The 13,897-nt window shown below is 41.4% G+C and overlaps 1 protein-coding gene across 2 annotated transcripts in view; it reads right to left on the reverse strand.

The window, feature by feature from the left end:
* Window positions 1-1,368: 1,368 nt before the first annotated feature.
* Window positions 1,369-13,897, reverse strand: part of LOC126095738 (protein ABHD18) — a 182,846-nt gene continuing 170,317 nt past the window's right edge. For both annotated transcript variants that reach the window (XM_049910507.1, XM_049910506.1), the window contains one exon: window positions 1,369-2,228. In XM_049910507.1, the coding sequence (XP_049766464.1) occupies window positions 2,177-2,228 (52 nt within the window). In that variant the 3' untranslated portion in view covers window positions 1,369-2,176. The remainder of the gene's footprint in view (window positions 2,229-13,897) is intronic.

Consider the following 13,897-nt stretch of genomic DNA (forward strand, 5'->3'; position numbering starts at 1 on the left):
TCTATTCCTTCTTTTAGCCAAGTTCTGCGATAAAGCTCTTTCCCCTAGTTCAATTCAATGTTTCTCCATTAGTTATTCAGTCTACTCATCTCAAATTCAGCATTCTTTTGCAGTACCAGATTTCAAAAGCTTGTATTCTGTTCTATCCTACTCATATCTGTAATGTTTTTGATCTAAATTTCATTGCCATATAAGACAACAGTGCAAATCCTTTCTTAAATTACTTTGTAAACTTAAATTTATATTATGAATATAATAGAGGGAAACATTCCACGTGGGAAAAATATATTTAAAAAGAAAGATGATGAAACTTACCAAACAAAAGCGCTGGCAGGTCGATAGACACATGAACAAACACAAACGGGATTGGAATGACTCCTTACCCCCTCCCTTAAAACCCATATCCTTTTGTCTTTCCCTCTCCTTCCCTCTTTCCTGATGAGGCAACCGTTGGTTGCGAAAGCTAGAATTTTGTGTGTATGTTTGTGTTTGTTTATGTGTCTATCGACCTGCCAGCGCTTTTGTTTGGTAAGTCTCATCATCTTTCTTTTTAAATATAAATTTATATTAGACATGAATATATTTTTATTTTTCAGGAAAGTTTCTCTTGCCACTGCCAGTCTGTGTTTTATACTCCCCTTTCTTCTGTGATAATTATTTCTGCTGTACTAATAGAAATCATTGTCTACTATTTTGTGTCACATTTATTCATTGATTTCCCTCAGGATTGTCTGATTTAATTTGACTTTACTCTATTGCACTTGTTTTACATATATTCACATTCACCTATATATGCCCCTCAAGATAATATGCATTCTGTTCAACTGATTTTCAAAATTCTTTGTCACCTCTGACAGAATTACAGTGTCACTTGCAAAACTGAAAGTTTTTATTTCTTCTCCCTGTATCTTAATTTCTCTTCCAAATTTCACCTTGATTTCTGTTACTACTTGTGCAATGTGCATATTGAATAACATGGGATATAGACTACCATCCTGCCTCACTTCTTCCTCAACTACAGCCTCCCTTTCGCATCCTTTGGTTCTTATAACTGTGGTGGTGTATCTGCACAAGTTTTAAATAACATTTCACCTCATTTTATCCCTGATAATTCCAACATATAAATGAGAACTTGCAGTTAAATAGGTCAAAAGCACCTCATTTTAAGTTAACCTTATGTGAATTTTCTTCATGTAACCAACAGGCATGCGTGCAGATGTCATGCCAGTAGCTCTTCTTTTTCCTCCCAGAATGGGCTGAAACTGGTGACAGTTGACTGAGAGTATGATATGGGATTTGTCTGTACTAATGTTATTACTAATAACATGTTAATCTGAATATTTTTACTGCAATAAGATATGTGAAAAGTATTTGTTGAACACATTTATTGTTATTTTAGTTACAAACAGTTATATTTCAATTTTAGCAGTCATAATGTAAAAAAGTATTAATAATAATAATCTGATTTCAAAATACTCATGTTTGCCCACTCACACAAGTGATGCTGAAATATGATTCCCAACAATATTATGTTCAATCAAGATCCAAAATTGCAGTCTTCAGTTACAAAGTTAAGTTTACAAAATTTCTGTATAAATCAAGTAGAATGCCCCCTGTTCAAAATGAACTGCTATGCTACTAAATAGTTTCTGAAATCTTTAGTAAATGGCAGTAATTTATTCATTTACATCTTGTGACTGTCCTTGAAAAATCTTTAAAAAATAATTTGATGCAATTTTGTTACAATCTTACAAAATACTTAAATGGCATGAACACTTTGCAGTTTTACAAGACTGATGTAAAAAGACTGATGTAAAATGAGTGATTGATAAATTGCCAGTCAGTCATTTTTGGACCCCAGATGTTCATGTGCTAAAACAAGGAATTGTAATAATGATATTAATACTACAATTCAACAATGATATCCACTTTTTAACATCAACATGATACTTCTTGTGCATTGTTTGTACATCACCACTGCTCTCTATCTTTTTCTGTCATTTTTAAACCACAGTACAGAATTCTTTAATATTTATTTTTGTCTAAATCTATTAAGTTTACTGATGAAAATAATTTGCACCATTATTTACAATAAAAAATATAAATTAATACAATTTAAAAGCCACCTTCCACAACAACATTTAATTGTTTCACTATGACAGTTACCAGCTTCTGATCACAAATAGTACTTCTTTCTGAGACGTTCAAAAGATTCCACAATTGCTGCTCTGAAAATAATAATAAATTTTATTTAGAAAAGAAGTAATATGTACATTTCTTACTAAATGAAATATAAAAAATATGTGTTGAATTATGAACAAAAGTAGATCACAGTGTAATGCCCCATCAATGATGAAGTTGTTGAGAACAACTGAGATTTTATTTTTGTAAATATAGTGCATCCAGGCATTATACATGGCTGGATGGCCCAGGTCCATAATGCCACATTTGTTATTTATGAGATTTTTTCTGACATGATTAGTAGACATTGTATTTTTGAATGTTGACCCAGGTTAACAATTCCACTTCGTACATCAAAATGGAATTGTCAAACTTGATGAGCTCATGAAAACATCAAGTCAATGTATCTTTTACTTTTAGTAAAGGCAAAATTCTGCTGTTTGTCAAATTCAGAATCTGAAATTTCAGTCACACAGCATGGGGATCTAACATTCTAGACATATCTTCTACGTAAATACTTGTCTCTCAGATATTTATTTTATTCAGTTAGCATATCATAGTGATTTATATTCACTTTTACCACAGATATGGTGCTGCTTATCAATTTACAGAAATTGAAGCCGTTGGTGCAAGAAGAGGATAACTCACATTTTCAGGAGGCACAAAAAACTAATTTTAAAAAATCTAGATATTATACTTCATGCTACCATTTATACAAGGTGAGTAAGGGTCTAAAGGTTACTTTGTAGGCAAAAAAGCAAGAAGAAAATCTTTTTTCCTTTATACAGCACTAAAAAATTGATTTACGGGAAAAAAATGCAGTTATCTCCTTCTTGCACCAAGGTCTTCAGTTCTTTGGCATACTTGAGGCAAAATTCACATTGCATTGCTTTGATCTTTAGGTTCAGTATATCTATATTACCACAAAATGTAATCTGTTCCAAACTACATAATTCACATTTACAAGAAAAATTGATATCTTAAAACAACAGTATAAGTAACGCTAAATCATGCAAGTATTTACTATCAGAATGGACAAATATTGAAACTATGTTAGATTCCATAAGAAACAGAAATCAGTGTGGAGAACGTCAGCTTGTCTTCAAGTGCAATGCTGTAAGACAACCAATGTGGAAAAAGTGGCTGGTCAATTTATTATTAGATCAAAGGTGTATAAAAATAATCCTTTTTTCATGAAATCAAGACTACAGAGGAAAACTTACCACTACTAATGGACCGAAAATAGTCTTAATCCTTTTTTGGATGAGACCTGTTGCATTTAGATGGTCATCTGAGTTACAAAATTAATCACTGAAGAATGAAATCCAACTATCTTGAATGGAAATTATCACTTCACGAGACATTTAATCCTCCACCTTCGCACCCATTTACATCATCTTAGGGTTAGATCTGTGCTTTCAGAGCTTCGTTCCTCCTCCTGGACACTATGTGCCCATCCCACCATACAGAAGACTGTTCATTTCCACCTCCCATGTAAAATAGCACATGACATTGTCAGTCTAGAAATAGGAGCTGCACTGCCAGCCAACCAGGTAACATCGCACAGACCCTTCCAAGACAATGCTACAGACTGTGCTCATGAATGATGGAGCCACCTTCAAATTGGGACCAGTCACCTAAAACAAAGACTTTTCCTTGTGGGGGGAGAAATGAAATGTCAACAAGACCTGAGCCCCACCAGTTGTAATGGACTCAATAAGAGAATTCAGTCTCACTTAGAAAAGAGCAAAAGAGGACTCAAAGATTTGAAGCAAAAAGTATCTTTTGAAGAAAAAAAAGGAAAGAAGTGCAGGAGCTGAAAAAAGGCGGGGATGAAGTCCCATGCACAGCCGTATTTCTGTAAGTACCTGTGTTCTGTACATCCTGACTTAGATCAAACATTGAGTGCTGCTGTTTACAGTACATTATTAGTTGGTTTGCAAGTTTCCCTATGAATCTTTTGCACCATCAAGGCCTCATCTACTTCTTCCAACAAGAATTCCATCAGTTTCAGGATGTTTCCTTCTACCAATCGTTAAAGTAAAAAGTATCTTTAAAATTAAGACTCAACCATAAGAATCTATGACCTCCCCTAAGTGCATGCAAGGCTTCTATAACATTTCCTAATAATTTTCAGGTGTGCTGCTGGATCCCATCAACATTCTTCCACAATATTTTGGTCCAGAGATGGCCAGCCGTCTTCGGGTGAGTAGACAACTACTGAAGAGCCCTAATGCATTCTTGATATTTATGCCCAATCTTGTGCATGCGAAATGTGCTGAGGCCTTTTGGTGCATGTGTCAAGTGATGACTTGCACAGGACAGTTGAGTTGTGTATGCTGCCCTCAAGAGGGTCATTCAATGCTCAATTATCAGATCATCTCTCACTTCCTCCACCGGGGACAGCACACACAGCACGGCTGTCCCACGCCTGTCATTGCTTGATGCATGCGCCAAAAGACCCCAGTACATTTTGCATGCATAAGATTGGGCATAAATACCAAGAATGCACCAGGGCCCTTCAGCAGTTATCAACTCACCTGAAGATGGCTGGGCATCTCTGGACCAAAATATTCTGGAAGAATATTTATGGGATCCAGCAGCACACCCAAAAATTATTAGAAGAAGAAATATGCCAGGAAAATTTCAGAAGTTAGATGAAATACCTCTATGGGGAGGAGAGATTCAGGATAAACACAGACTGGATAAATTACATGAGAAGCCAGGTTACTGTGTTCACTTAATTTTTTTTAATGAAATGTAGAGACAATAATTTGATTCCAACTTTCCACAGAGCTGTTCATTTTATTAACAGTGTGGATGCTAACAGTATAAAATACAAAGTGAGTCTGGCCTTAGCCAGAGAATGAATCTGTTTTATACATCACGAGCTAGAAGATGTTTGCAGGGATTTACTTTATTTAAATCTGAAGATTGCAGCAAGATGTTCTTCCCTCAACTGAGACTCGATTGATAATGTATCCTGGGCCAGGGCCCACTGGACCCACAGGGACAGTACAAATAGACAAAGTGCAAAGTTTAGCCGACTCACAACATGAAAGCCACAAGAACCTATTTCTGGACGATGCATGGTGAATCCCATGGGGTAATCTTTTGATGATGCAACAATATCAGTGTTTATAAAAGGTTTAAACTTTGCTCTGACTCCAATTCACTCACCTCCTTTAATGGATTTCATCAGTTCTATTGCGGAAGCCATTAAGCCTCTCTCTGTGGATTCTGCAGATGAAGTTCAATGAGAATCTTGCCAAATGCTGTTGAAATTTGCTCCAGAATGGAGTAATATCACACCAACTGAAAGAGCTGCTCTCTGCGGCCTTCGAGAAGATACTAGCATAGTTGTACTCCTTGCTCATAACGGTAATGCCATGGGTCTTTTGACAAGGGAAGCTAAGTTATCCTATGTACCGCATAACTGAAAAGGACCCAACAAGCTTTATATCAAGAAAAACTTTTACTCTTCTGAATGATAGTTCTCTACTTAAACAAGTTATTAAGAGACTGAGACAGCACAATGGAGTACCACCATGACTATATGGTCTTCCTAAGATTCACAAGGATGGTATCCCACTATGATTAATAGTGAGTAATATAGGCACCTTGACCTATTGTACTGCAAAACATCTGGCCTCTCTACTGAAGCCATATGTGTGTGTTTTTGCCACATACATAATTCAGTGGATTTTGTCAATCACTTGGAGACAGTTAAGCTTAGCAGCCTGGATTTATTAGTTAGCTTTGATATGGTCTCACTTTTTATCAGAGTGCTAGTACATCTTATTAATATCTTATTCAGTGCTGACCTGACGGGCTTGTTTGAACATACTCTCTCCTCAACTTACTTTTTATTTAGCAACAAATTCTTTAAACAAATGGATAGCGTCACCATGGGGAGCCCTTTGTTCCCTGTGGTGGCTAATCTTTTTATGGAGGACTTTGAGGAGAAAGCACTTGAGTCTGCTGTTTGAAAGCCCACAGTTTTCTGGCATTGTGTAGATGATACTTTTGTTGTACGGTCCCATGGCAGAAAGAATTGGACAAAGTTTCTTTGTCATTTAAACTCATTACATGAAAACATGATGGAGACTGAGAAAGATAGGACTTCACCCTTTCTAGACATCCTAGTATGCAGTCATAATGATGGGTCATTGGGACATTCTGTGCACAGAAAATTCACGTATACAGATCCATATCTCCATGCGTCTAGCTGCCATCACCCCTCACAAACTGTCGGTGTTCTTAGTACCTTAATACACCTGGTGCACTTAATATTGAATGATGAAAACCTCCACACAGAATTAGAACACTTGGAGAAGGTTTTTTTTAAGAGAATGGCTACGCTTCACGCCAAATAAGGAAGGCCATGGACAGCTATAATAACAAGAAGCAATGCACTGACGACACTATGATGACTATGAATCAGCTACGATTCTTCTGCATACTGGGAATCTGTCTTCTAAAATAGGCAGATAAAATCAACGTTATCTTCTGTCTACTAGTGAAGAGCTTGGCCCTGGCTGTATCCATTACAGATAACTTACAACTGAAAAAAGTGGGCGTTTACAACATTTCTTGTAAACATGATGCTGCATATATATAGGCCAGATGACATGAACTGCCTAGGAGCTTTGTACAGAACACTAAAGATAAAACCATCTTTGGCAACTGTGAAATCAGCAACAGCCGAACACTATTTCTGTGAGATACTCAATGGAATACAATAGAACAAAAATTTTAGCTCCACTTTCCAGTTTTTGGGATTCAGTAATCAAAGAATTGGTGGAAATACATCTTGCCAATAATCTTATAAATCATGACAATGGCTTTCAACTGGAAAAAATTGGAATCCTATAATTAAAATTATCCAGTCACAGTGGAATTGATGGGGTCATTCGATACTCAGTGATTAGTTCATCTTTCAGTTCCACCACCAAGGGCAGCACACACTGCATTGAAAAATTCCAGCACATTTTGCATGCATGAGTTTTGGCATAAATACCGTGAATGCACCTGCATTCTTCAATAGTTGTCTACTCACCCGAAGATGGCTGGATGTCTCTGGCCCAAAATATCATGGCAGAATGTCGATGGGATTCAGCTGCACACCCGAAAATTATTAGAAGAAGAAATACACACGGGAAATTTCAGAAGTTACTTCCATAACATGCCCACTGACAAGTCCGGGTCTGCATTGACAGAAGATTTGAACTGTTCTCAGAAAAGATTCCAGTGCTCAATGTCCCCGGAGAAACTTTATCAGTGGCAATCAAACTTCAGAAGGCATTCTCTCAATACTGTATTTTTCCTTTGGGACTGTCAGTTTCACAGAGTTTGTATAGTATTTATGTACTAAGACATCAGCCCCATATCCTGCGTCATCAAGAAATCCATGCTAGTGTTGCCTAAATTCATTAAACTAGCCAAAGTATCCTGCAATTGACTGCTAATGCATTCTGTCTCATTTATGGGGTGGGAAATTGTCCAATGAATTTATTTGATTAGCAAAGTGTATAGTACTGGAACACTGCATTTCTCGTTTATGTTTCAGTTTAGAGAGACAGTTGCTTATTTCAACAACTTTGCTCATGTTTAGTTTGAATTGTAGTGTCACTGACAGGTGACAAATATCTATCAGTCTTAATGTTAAGCTTCCTCACTAGAGCTCAGCTATGCACTTGTTATGTAATTTAACAATATTATTATTCTATCCTCTACTGAAAGACACTGGTGTCTGAAATTAAAGCAACAAACGGAAATTTTACAAGGTTGTGTTTATTTCGTCACAAAACAATGTAAACAGATGATAGTAAAGTAAAAACAATATAAAGAACACAGAATGTAAACAACTGCAACATGTGCAATGGTAGACAATTTTTTTTTTCTTTTCACATTAAGCCTCTGGGTCACATCAGTTTGCGACTGTCCTGCTTCCATTCTTCTTATGGCTCTCCATCACATAGACCCTGGTGGGTGGCTTCTTTGTGTCATACTGCACCATCTGTGACTATATACACAGTGATTGTGGATGTGAGACTACGTGGTAAACAATACCCTGTTTGATAGGCACCATGACGTTATCATTGACGTGGTTGTCCATTGACGGGAATGCTGTCTTCTGTGCATAACATAATTGTACGGACATCTGAACACGGGGAAATAGCGGTTTGTTGCTTTAATTTTAGACACCAGTGTATTACTCCAACATGCAATAATCTGATACATTATGTAGTAACACTGTTCATGTTTACGTCGCACTTCACTTAGCGTAGACCGGGGCTGTGTCCTAGGCATGCCCGACGTTAACTGACTGGGCACGGCCCGTGCTGCCGGAGTTGTTGTCGTTGTTGTTATGCCAGCAGAGGTCGCGTCTGAATTCTCGCATGCCCTCTGGTGGACGGGACTCTACTTGCGGCAACTACTGTCCGTGACACGCCGTGTCAATGTGCGCCTCCCGCGATCTTTCTGGTGGCTACTGCACTCCTCCTCCTTTGGGGGGTGAAGCCACTGTGATCCACTGCGTCGGAAGGTGGAGCGTCGGGCAGGAGCGATGACCTCCACATCCACTGGAAGGCCGGAGTCGAGGGGATCTGCCAACCCTCGAGCCAGAACCTTCGAATACGGCTGGAAGTGACCCACACGAAGAGGCCCCCGTTGTCCCACAACCGGAGTCCGGGACAGAATGGGCGACAAGCTGTCGAACTCCGGATCCTGTTCCACCTCAGGAGGGGCAAGACCCAGTGGCGGGGACGATGGGGAAGGGACGACCACAGGTGAACCAGCCTCCTGAGAAACCGGGCCTGCTAGGGGGGCCGGCTCTCACTGGGGCATCTCGAACGATGGCGATGCCGGTGCTGGAGCTACTGGAGGCTGCCAAGGCTGAGAACCATCGCAGTGCGGCAGAGTCACAGCGGGGAGAGGAGGTAACGTCCCCTGCGAAACCAACATAGGTGCCGGCAATGGGGAAGCTGGTGTCCGTGAGGTCGGAGGGTGGGTGCCCGAACGTAGACGTAGCTGATTTTGGTGACGACATACCACCCGGTCCCCCGCCTGCAAGGTATAGAGCCGGTGGCCATTTCGGCGCAGGACCACCGCCAGTACCCAACGTGGATTGCGACCAAACCCACGGGCCCAGACCGACATACCCAGTGGAAAGCCAGGTACTCCGTTTTGCAAAGACTGGCGAGGACCAGGTTGGAGGAGGTGCAGCAGAGTCCTAGGTTGGCGCCCATGGAGGAGCTCTGCGGGGCTGCGTTCTCCCATTGGTGTGGTCCGGTATGCCGTCAAGAAAAATGTCAATGCTTCCTCCGCAGGAAATTCGTGCAGATACTTTTTCATCTGCGTCTTAAATGTGCACACCATGCGCTCGGCTTCCCCATTCGATTGTGAATGGAAGGGGGGAGAGCTAACGTGCCGAATACCGAAGCGCCTACAAAAATCCTGGAAGGTCTGCGAAATAAACTGCGGTCCATTGTCCGAGACCAGGGTGATTGGCAGATCTTCCACAGAAAAGATTTTTGCTAGTGCCTGGATTGCAACTTCTGAAGTGGTTGAGGAGCAGCGAACCACATATGGGAATCTGGAATAAGCATCAATGACAATGAGCCAAAAGCCATTGAGAAACGGGCCCGCAAAATCGATGTGAACACGTTCCCATGCTTGGGTTGCCGGCGGCCATGGAGAGAACGCTGCTCTGGGAGATGCCTGTTGGCTCGCACACTGGGAACAGGCGGCCACCAAGTGCTCAATTTCTCTGTCAATACCGGGCCAGTACACATGTCTGCGAGCCAAGGTTTTAGTACGGGAAACACCCCAGTGCCCCGCATGTAATAACGTGAGGACCTCCCTTCGTAAACTTGCAGGAACAACCACGCGAGGAGCTGTATCATCGGTAGCCAGAAGGAGAACTCCTTCCAAGACCGAGAGGCGGTCTCGTAGAAGAAAATAATTACGAAGAGGGTATGAGGCGCGGCCCGGAGGGCGGGATGACCACCCCTGCTGAATGAGGCGAACTACTTGCCGGAGAACCGGGTCAGCTGCCATTTCCCTGGCCATCAACCGCTTGGCGGGACGCCACTTCCAAATGAAAACACATAATCTCCTCTCGATCGAACGTAGGATCCGGGCCCACCGGAAGACGGGAAAGAGTGTCGGCGTTGGCATGCTGTCCTGTAGGGTGAAAATGAATGTCATAATGGTACTTAGAGAGGAACAAGGCCCAGCGCTATAGTCTGTGGGCCACCCTATCCGGAATCTGAGAGGTGGGGCATAACATAATTGTACGGACATCTGAACACGGGGAAATAGCGGTTTGTTGCTTTAATTTTAGACACCAGTGTATTACTCCAACGTGCAATAATCTGATACATTATGTAGTAACACTGTTCATGTTTACGTCGCACTTCACTTAGCGTAGACCGGGGCTGTGTCCTAGGCATGTCCAATGTTAACTGACTGGGCACAGCCCGTGCTGCCGGAGTTGTTGTTGTTGTTGTTGTTGTTGTTGTTGTTATGCTGGCAGAGGTCGCGTCCGAATTCTCGCGTGCCCTCTGGTGGACGGGACTCTACTTGCGGCAACTACCGTCCGTGATGCGCCGTGCCAATGTGCGCCTCCCGCGATCTTTCTGGTGGCTACTGCACATTATAATGATCAATGCAAAAAAATGGTTCAAATGACTCTAGGCACTACGGGACTTAACATTGGAGGTCATCAGTCAATGATCAATGCAAGTAAGCTCAGAGTTGCAATGCTTAAATGTCTTCACTGAGAGCATGTGCTATACGGTATACAAGAAGGAATTCTGCCATTTAAGTCGCTCAAAATCAATGATAAGTCCTCCTGGATTATCATAAATGTGTCAGAGATTCCACGAGTTCCCATCCCTGACACTTTTCCTGGGTTTTACCACCAGAAAATGTATGGGAACAATTAGAATGTGATTTAATGTCAGTCAACATACAACTATATTTACACAGACCTTACATATCATGGAAACCCCACCCTCGTTTACCTCCAGCATATGACCAGATGGACAGGCATGGTGAGGCATCTTCCATTGGCATGAAAAAGAATGACTGAGTGTGGGACCTCATCTCTGCTTTCTTTCAGCCCTTGCCTTCTGCAACGAGAGCCATGGAACAGCGTCTTCTTGCAGAAGGACAATGTCACTGACATGGCTCCCCACTAATCTTACATTTGAGCATTTGAATGGGGGGAAACTTCACAAGACCATGAAAATTCTTTGCTTCAGCACTTCCAGGAATCTTCTGTCATGTTCTGACAGAGTCAACACTCTTTATCAACTCAGTTACAATGGTCACTTGTGTCCTGTTGGCAATGTTATGAGTCTGTCTCCCATGAGGAACATTGCTGGAGAGTGCGATTCACTTTCATTTTGGGAGATCAGCCTCAAGTTGACAGCAGTTTCAGTATTCACGAGCACAGTCTCTAGCCCTTTCTTATCCTTACTTGAATGTCTGAGCACTTTTTGTAGACATCTTTCGGTTGAACCAACCATTCTCTCCCACTATCCTCAGCCAAGCTGGACACTAAGCTATAAAATACTACATTATGCCTTGTTGTGTACAATATTGGTGGTTCTTATCAGCAGAGGTGACTGTCCACAGATGCATTATATCACTATGTTGGCTTGGTGGAATGTGTGGGCACTGTTACTGTAGATGATGCGTGGAATGCCAAACCTGACAATAAATCTTTGTAATGCCAACAAAAATCAATCTGTTGTTGTGTTATGAATTAGCTCTATGTGAATGGTGCTAGACACAACATGGTGAACAGTACAATACAGCATTTAGTTATGGTGCTTCGTAGTCTGTAAATACTTTAGGATTAAAGGAGCCAGCCAGTGTGGCTGTGCGGTTCTAGGCGCTTCAGTCTGAAACTGCGTGACCGCTACGGTCACAGGTTCGAATCCTGCCTCGGGCATGGATGTGTGTGATGTCCTTAGGTTAGTTAGGTTTAAGTAGCTCTAAGTTCTAGGGGACTGATGACCACATATGTTAAGTCCCATAGTGCTCAGAGCCATTTGAACCATTTTTGATTAAAGGAGACTACTCACCAAAAAGAAGAAGCATCGAGTTGTTGATAGGCATATGCACAAAAAAGGAAACTTGCTAGTTTTCTGAATTATCCTTTGACAAGCTGGAGCTTTGATTATTTCTTTTCCTGCCCTGAAATGAGGCCACTCTACCGGAGATCCTTCACATCCCTCCTGAAGTGGTGTTCCACCACCCACTCAACCTATATAAAATCTTAGTCCATCCCTATGCCACTTCCAATCCCTTTTTTCCACAGGGATCATATCTCTGTCGCAGACCAAGGAGCATGACCAGCCCAGTCCACCCACCCAGAACTTCCTACTCCAGGTACATCACAGGCTTATCTTACCCTATCACAGGCCGGGCCACATGAGTAAGCAGCCATGTCATATACCAACTCTGTGGAAACACTTCACAGCCTTTTATATTGGTATGAGTACCAACCAGCCATCTACGGGGATGAATGGCCAGTGACACACTGTTGTCAAGAACAAAGTGTACCACCCAGTGGCACAACATGCAGCTGAGCTCAACAGCTCAATTTCAATGGCTGTTTCATAACTGGAGTTACCTGGGGATCCTTCCCTCCACCATCAGCTTTTCTGAACTATGCAGAGGAAATTATCCTTACAACACATCCTCTGCTCCCATAGTGCCTCAATTTCATGTAATCTACCATCTCAGCACCCTCTTTACAACACATCTTCCGTTCCCACAAATCGTCCTGGCCTCAATTTCAGGTAACCCACCGTCATAGCACCCTCTACCCAACAGTTTCCCCTTCCTCTGCCCTGCCACCTCCTCTCAATTCACACCCCCATGTTGCCTTCAGTGTGTCGCTTCCCACTGGCTGCTACAATTATGCCAGCCCATATACTTAGTTGTGTGTGTGAATGTGTGTACGTACTCTTACCAGAAAAAGAGCAAAAACTCAAAACCTAGTATTAAGTGTTTCCTATTACACTTTTCCATGCCCCACGCCTAATTCTCTATAGATAACCTGTTGTCTTTCCCTTATTCGTACATTCATACAAGGTTTCATAAAAACTAGCAATTGCCTGTAACAAGCTACTCTTCGTGGTTACTATCTATGATATTTTATAAATGGTTTCATGCTGATCCACACAAAATGCAAACGGTTTTCTTTTGATCCATACAAAACGTATCATCTACTTTATTCCACTGAGCTCTCAACATGTGCAAAGTTTTTGTGATCTCCCTCAGCCGTCCAATTTCCATATTCCAATCAGATGGTGAGAGTTCATTGCCCATTTTAATGTAGACAGCTGAATTTGACTCATGAGTGAGATCAGTTCGTAGTAAAGGGTTGTCACTCCATTTACTACTGCAGCGCCCACTGCAAAGTCATACATGTGTTATAGTCTAATAAGGCAATTGTTGTGGAAAACAGCACATGGTACATGACTGCCAGTTCCCTCAGTGCTGCTCAAAGTCAGAACAAACTACATTTAAGCCCAAAGGTGAGTCTTTTGAATCAGTAAGTAGTTGTTCTTTGTATTCTGATAGCTTTATATGATCTATGATCATGTCATCATCAGAAAAACCTCATGAAGTCTCTGTCATCTGGATGGAGATGTAACTGCCAAAAGGCCTGGGTAATATTGGCACCAATGGCAAA

Source organism: Schistocerca cancellata, chromosome 8 (genome assembly GCF_023864275.1).
Source record: "Schistocerca cancellata isolate TAMUIC-IGC-003103 chromosome 8, iqSchCanc2.1, whole genome shotgun sequence".
Lineage (NCBI taxonomy): Eukaryota > Metazoa > Arthropoda > Insecta > Orthoptera > Acrididae > Schistocerca > Schistocerca cancellata.